This window comes from Octopus bimaculoides, chromosome 9, assembly GCF_001194135.2.
Source record: "Octopus bimaculoides isolate UCB-OBI-ISO-001 chromosome 9, ASM119413v2, whole genome shotgun sequence".
Lineage (NCBI taxonomy): Eukaryota > Metazoa > Mollusca > Cephalopoda > Octopoda > Octopodidae > Octopus > Octopus bimaculoides.
Window position 1 is genome coordinate 21,945,287 of NC_068989.1, and position 2,802 is coordinate 21,948,088.

The 2,802-nt window shown below is 37.4% G+C and overlaps 1 protein-coding gene across 1 annotated transcript in view; it reads left to right on the forward strand.

Annotated features, from left to right (window-relative positions):
- LOC106868019 (transient receptor potential cation channel subfamily A member 1) overlaps window positions 1-2,802 on the forward strand; it is a 143,923-nt gene that overhangs the window by 10,746 nt on the left and 130,375 nt on the right. The window contains exon 2 of the mRNA XM_052970331.1: window positions 1,676-1,796. Coding sequence (XP_052826291.1) covers window positions 1,676-1,796 — 121 coding nt within the window. The remainder of the gene's footprint in view (window positions 1-1,675; window positions 1,797-2,802) is intronic.

Sequence of the window (2,802 nt, forward strand, 5' to 3'; positions counted from 1 at the left end):
ATATATATATATATATATATATATATATATACACACACACTCGTTACTAAAGCGACTGGGGGCGCTATTCAGCACCAGTATTGCTAGAAATAAGAGTCAAAACAACTCGTAACCACAATACGCACCGTCTTATTTACTGACAAGTGAGGGCAAGCTCCCTAAGCACCGGGCATAGCCAGATGACCAGTGGTTTCGCATTTACATTAATGCTCGTCAGTGGCTCTTTATGTTATCAGCGTATGATTTCTACGGTGATCTTATAACCTGACAAGGCGAGTTGAACTTAACTCAAGGTGCCAGTAAGAGCCACTGACGGGCATTAACGTAAATGCGAAATCACAAGTGATCTGGCTATGCCCGGTGCTTAGGGAGCTTGTCTCCTTTGTTAGTAAATAAGACGGTGCGCATTGCGGTTTTGAGCAGTTTTGACTCTTATTTCCAGCAATACTGGTACTGAAAAGCGTCCCCAGTAGCTTTAGTGACGTATATATTTTTGCATTTTGATTGAAAAATTGCTAACAAGCCACCCTTAGAGAGAAATGATCTCCATCTTATTGATTCGCATTATTTATTCTGCATGAAAACAAAAAAAATCCATGTAGTACACTACTAAGTAATACCATCGTTTGATTGTTCTCTTAAACATGAGCTACATAAGCAGCAGGGGTGTAGCTTTTTAGTCCTGCTAGAGGCTTACACTTTTTGTACAACGATGGGCGCATTTTGCAGTAGATGCTACACAATTGTTTTGGCGAATCTCCCTGTAGCATTTCAGTTCACCTCCTGACGCATGCTTTTTTCCACACTCGCTGCAAGTAGAGATATTGTATTATATAATTCATAGTTAACAACTTTTCTGCGTGTGTTGCTCCTCTGATGACTTTTAAGGCGTGCCTTACTTAGACAGACTTGCTCATACTCATTAAATGTTAATGGGGTGATGTCCTTCATACTCAGGCTAATTCTCATCGAAGCCTCACGAATATTTCTCCTGAGCTGTCCATGTTCGATACGATGTTGTTCCAATTCCTGCTTTCCAGCACAAAAAATACAGTTATTGGACTGACAATACGGCATTACACGTAACACTATCGCAACATTACTATACATATATACATACATACATACATACATACATACATACATACATATGGGGGAACTTAAAAATTAAAACAGCCACCAAGTTAAATAAAACACATCCGTTGTGTGGGACCACATGGAAAACATATTTTCTGTTGTGGAAAGCAGTTGCCCTCTGGACACGAATGTGGTTTTGTTTGTGTGCGCGTGTGTGGGGGGGGGGGTCGCCAGAGGAGAAAGAGAAATGACAGCGATCTATTTCAAGATCCACAAGGATGATGAGAAGAAGGGGGAGAAGTTATCTCCTCGCCAGAGACCTTACTCACAGTTTGCATTAGAGTGGAGTCCGCTAAAGGTACCCTTTAGCGCGAATTAAGTCTACACTCCAGCTCTATATTACATCAAGAGCGAAGAAAATATAAAATAAATACAACATTGCAAACGTGTATTAATAATAATTCTCGCTTACATGCTATAAATTTGAATGTATATTATACAAATAATTGTTTTTTTCCAGTATTTTCGACTATTTTGCTTTACACATCAGTAAAACGAAATAATGAAACTTTTTTCATTTTGTTATGTAATCTAAAAGGAAAGCTGTCAATTTTTTGTCACCGAGGACCAAGAAATGCATTCCCGTGCCTGAAAAAGCTAAGGAGAATGAAGAAAGCCAAGTATGTATGCTGAACGCCAGTCCCTACTATATATGTAAGGTATGTATATCACCATCTTTCACTCTCACGTATTCACTTATAAATGTGAAGCGCTGGAAATTATATGGGACGTTTAGAAAATATTTAAAAAAAGAAAAAATAGAAAGATTAAGGAAATTGAAGCCAAATTACAATGAAGCAAAATAAAATGATAAAATGTAATACAAGAATAAAAAAATAATAAGTAATTTTTTAATTATCTTTTACTATCAGCACTATTTTCTGTCGATCGGTCAACCGATTGAATAAACGGAACCATCGACGAATCCGAAATGTGTATCAGAAAACAGCTACAAGTCTAAAATGCACGAAAGAATAAATAAATATATAAGCCCATTATTTATGCCTTTTATTGTATGTATGTATGTATGTATGTATGTATGTATGTATGTATGTATGTATGTATGCATGCATGCATGTATGTATGTATGTATGTATGTATACAGTAGAACATGCACCATTTCATTCTCTAATTCTCGCTGAAGTTGACCATCACTAGCTCACTATCTCTAGTGGTTATCCATTAACATCATTATTAAACCAACGGAAATTTCCAGCAAATTATAAATCTGATAAGAACTATAATATACTAAACTAAATAAACAATTAATGACCAGACAGATCTAATGACGAGATAAGTGAAAAAGCCAGCTGCTTATCACATCACAGATAACTTTAGAATTAGTTCTCTAACGCTGTTTCTCATCGAAGGGGACTAAAAAAAGCGGAGGGATAGCCATGTTTTTTCAATAACATTCAGCTGGTTGAAACCAGTGGTTCCCAAAGTGGGCGGGACTGCCCCACCCCAAGCGGGAGGTGGGGAGAGATCTGAGGGCGGAGGTGTTGAAGAAGAGTGATGTGATAATGGGGTGGCCAAAAGGAGGTGATGAATGTAAAAATAAAATAATGGGTAAATTAAGTTAAGTTTTATTTGTGAATTTGCTGCAGAAATTGGTCTACGTTTGTATTGGTGAGTTGAGGGTGGAGTAGTGCTAGGCATGTGGTC